The 2459-nt window shown below is 55.9% G+C and overlaps 1 protein-coding gene across 1 annotated transcript in view; it reads left to right on the top strand.

Moving 5' to 3' along the window:
- The window catches only part of PRF1 (perforin 1 (pore forming protein)), a 6105-nt gene extending 5145 nt beyond the window's left edge, over positions 1-960 (top strand). Inside the window, exon 4 of the mRNA XM_008563574.1 lies at positions 3-960. Within this exon, the coding sequence (XP_008561796.1) occupies positions 3-960 (958 nt within the window). The remainder of the gene's footprint in view (positions 1-2) is intronic.
- The last annotated feature ends 1499 nt before the right edge of the window (positions 961-2459 follow it).

Genomic DNA, 2459 nt, shown 5'->3' with positions numbered 1-2459 from the left:
ACCGCCCTGCGCACCTGCCAGCTGGCCCTGGAGGGCCTCACGGCCGACGAGGTGGGGGACTGCCTGGCCGTCGAGGCCGAGGTCAGCATAGGCGGCCTCGGCAGCTCCTCGGCAGAATTCAAGGCCTGTGAGGAGAAGAAGCGGCGGCACAAGCTGGAGGCCTCTTTCCACCACACCTACCGGGAGCGCCATTCCGAAGTGGTTGGCGGCCACCACGCCTCCATGCACGACCTGCTGTTCGGGAGCCAGGTTGGGCCTGAGCAGTTCTCGGCCTGGGTGGCCTCGCTGCCCGACAGCCCCGGCCTGGTGGACTTCAGCCTGGAGCCTCTGCACGTGCTCCTGGAGGGCCGGGACCCGCGGCGGGAGGCGCTGCGACAGGCCGTGAGCCACTACCTGCTGAGCAGGGCGCGCTGGCGGGACTGCAGTCGGCCCTGCCTGCCCGGGCAGCAGAAGAGCCCCCACGACCCGTGCAAGTGCGTGTGCCACAGCTCAGCCAACACCAACCACGACTGCTGTCCGCGGCACAGGGGCCTGGCCCGGCTGGAGGTGATGAACTTGCAGGCCACAGGCCTGTGGGGCGACTTCATAACTGCTTCAGATGCCTACGTGAAGGTCTTCTTTGGCAGGCAGGAGCTGAGGACAGACACCGTGTGGAACAATAACCACCCCAGGTGGACCACGCGGCTGGACTTTGGGGTCGTGCTCCTGCCCATTGGGGGGCCCCTGAGGGTGCAGGTCTGGGACGCAGACAATGGCTGGGACGATGACCTCCTCGGTTCTTGTGACCGGACTCCAAAGTCCGGCTCACATGAGGAGAAATGCAACCTGAACAATGGTCACCTGAAATTCCGCTACCATGTCAGTTGCTTGCACCACCTGACAGGGGAAACCTGCCTGGAGTATGCCCCCCAAGGGCTTCTGGGGGAGCCTCCGGGAAACCGGAGTGGGGCCGTGTGGTGAGAACAGTGAGCTCTGAGAGGACCAGTACCCTCAGGCTGAAGGGATTCCCCCAGTGGCAGTGGGTCCTGTCTTCATATTCCCCTTAGGCAGAAGGAAAAATTACGCTCAGACTGTCTTTCATTGAGGTGGCTGAATACACAGGCCAACTGAGTCTCCCTGTCCCAACTGCATTAGCCCTCCACCGTCTCAAGCCCCACAGTGACTGACCATAGACCACAGCTTCGGCCCGGAGCTGGCAGAAGGCCAGGCAGCCGTCCCCACCAGCCTGCTTAGTGCTTGTCCTTTAAGACCCTTCCCTTGCAGTGCTTTCTGGTGGGGCAAATTCTCCATTGTAGGTCTGCCCCTTCTGCCCCAGCTGCCTTGTTCTCACCTTCTTTTCAAGCTGAGAGCCCCAACATGGTGGGGCTTTGCCTCTCAGGCAAATCAAAAGCTGTCTCAACCTGTCACACTGTGTACACAGCTTGATAGAGGGCCAGTAAATACGATGTGACGGTGACCATGATGGTGGTGGTGTGGCAGAAGAAAGGATGGGGACTAAATGCCCCCTGGAGATAAACTTGTATGTTAGCAACCCAGATAAAATGGGCAGGCGGCTAATGTAAATAAACTGCTTTTCCACTCTTGTTGGAAATGAGGGACCCCAAATATTTTACTTTTCTCATAACTCTCTGACTCAAGAGGCAGCAGCATAAGCTTGGATCAAATGGTGATAGACATTCTCCCCAGCTGGAAGGTAGTAGGGAATGCTGAGGACTGCGGTGAACTGAGGAGCACACGTCTTATTCTGCAGGGTTGGCCGCAGCTCTCTGCTCGAGCCAAACATTCCTGCATGGTAACGTGAGCCCAGTGTTGACAGGTCTTCTAGTTTCTTAAAGTAACCAGCAATCCCCATTTGACTTTAACTGTGGCAGTTAATTTCACTCTGTGAAAATAAACCTATGTGGGCAGACATGGTACAAGCCAAAGAGAATGTGTATTGGGGCCTTAATTGATCCAGGGCTATCAGCTTGGAAATTCTACTTTCAACAGAACGAATTTGCACAGGCAGAAAGCTCTCTGCTGTCTCACAGTTTAAGGGACAAAGGCATTGGTTTCAACACTGCAAGCACTGGTGTCTGAGGGCCTCCTGGTCTCAGCAGGCAGTAAACCCCAGAGTCTCGGGTTCTGATGTAAAGTGAAGTGGTCTTTATTTCATGTGCCTGAGACACAGCCCTCAGCAAACAGGCCCACAGCACAGGTGGCAAGATTCAGGGTGACTATGCAGGGCCACTGTCAGAGGGACTTAGAGGAGTGGCACAGCCCTACCAACTTTCTTTTAAACTCCCTATAAATTAAGCTCTTTGAGGTTTGCATGGGACCCATAGGCTCAAAAGCCAAGCAGTGACATTACGCTGACCCTAAATCCCCAAGTGGGGCAGGAGGGATTAGCAAAGTCTAGAAGGCTGGTGGAAACCACTGTTCTCATGTATTTCCATTCAGAGCAATGTCCGCAAACAAAA

This window comes from Galeopterus variegatus, unplaced genomic scaffold (genome assembly GCF_000696425.1).
Source record: "Galeopterus variegatus unplaced genomic scaffold, G_variegatus-3.0.2 Scaffold14052, whole genome shotgun sequence".
Classification (NCBI taxonomy): Eukaryota; Metazoa; Chordata; class Mammalia; order Dermoptera; family Cynocephalidae; genus Galeopterus; species Galeopterus variegatus.
Note: the sequence above shows the minus strand (reverse complement) of the source record. Positions and strands in the feature narration are given on the sequence as shown.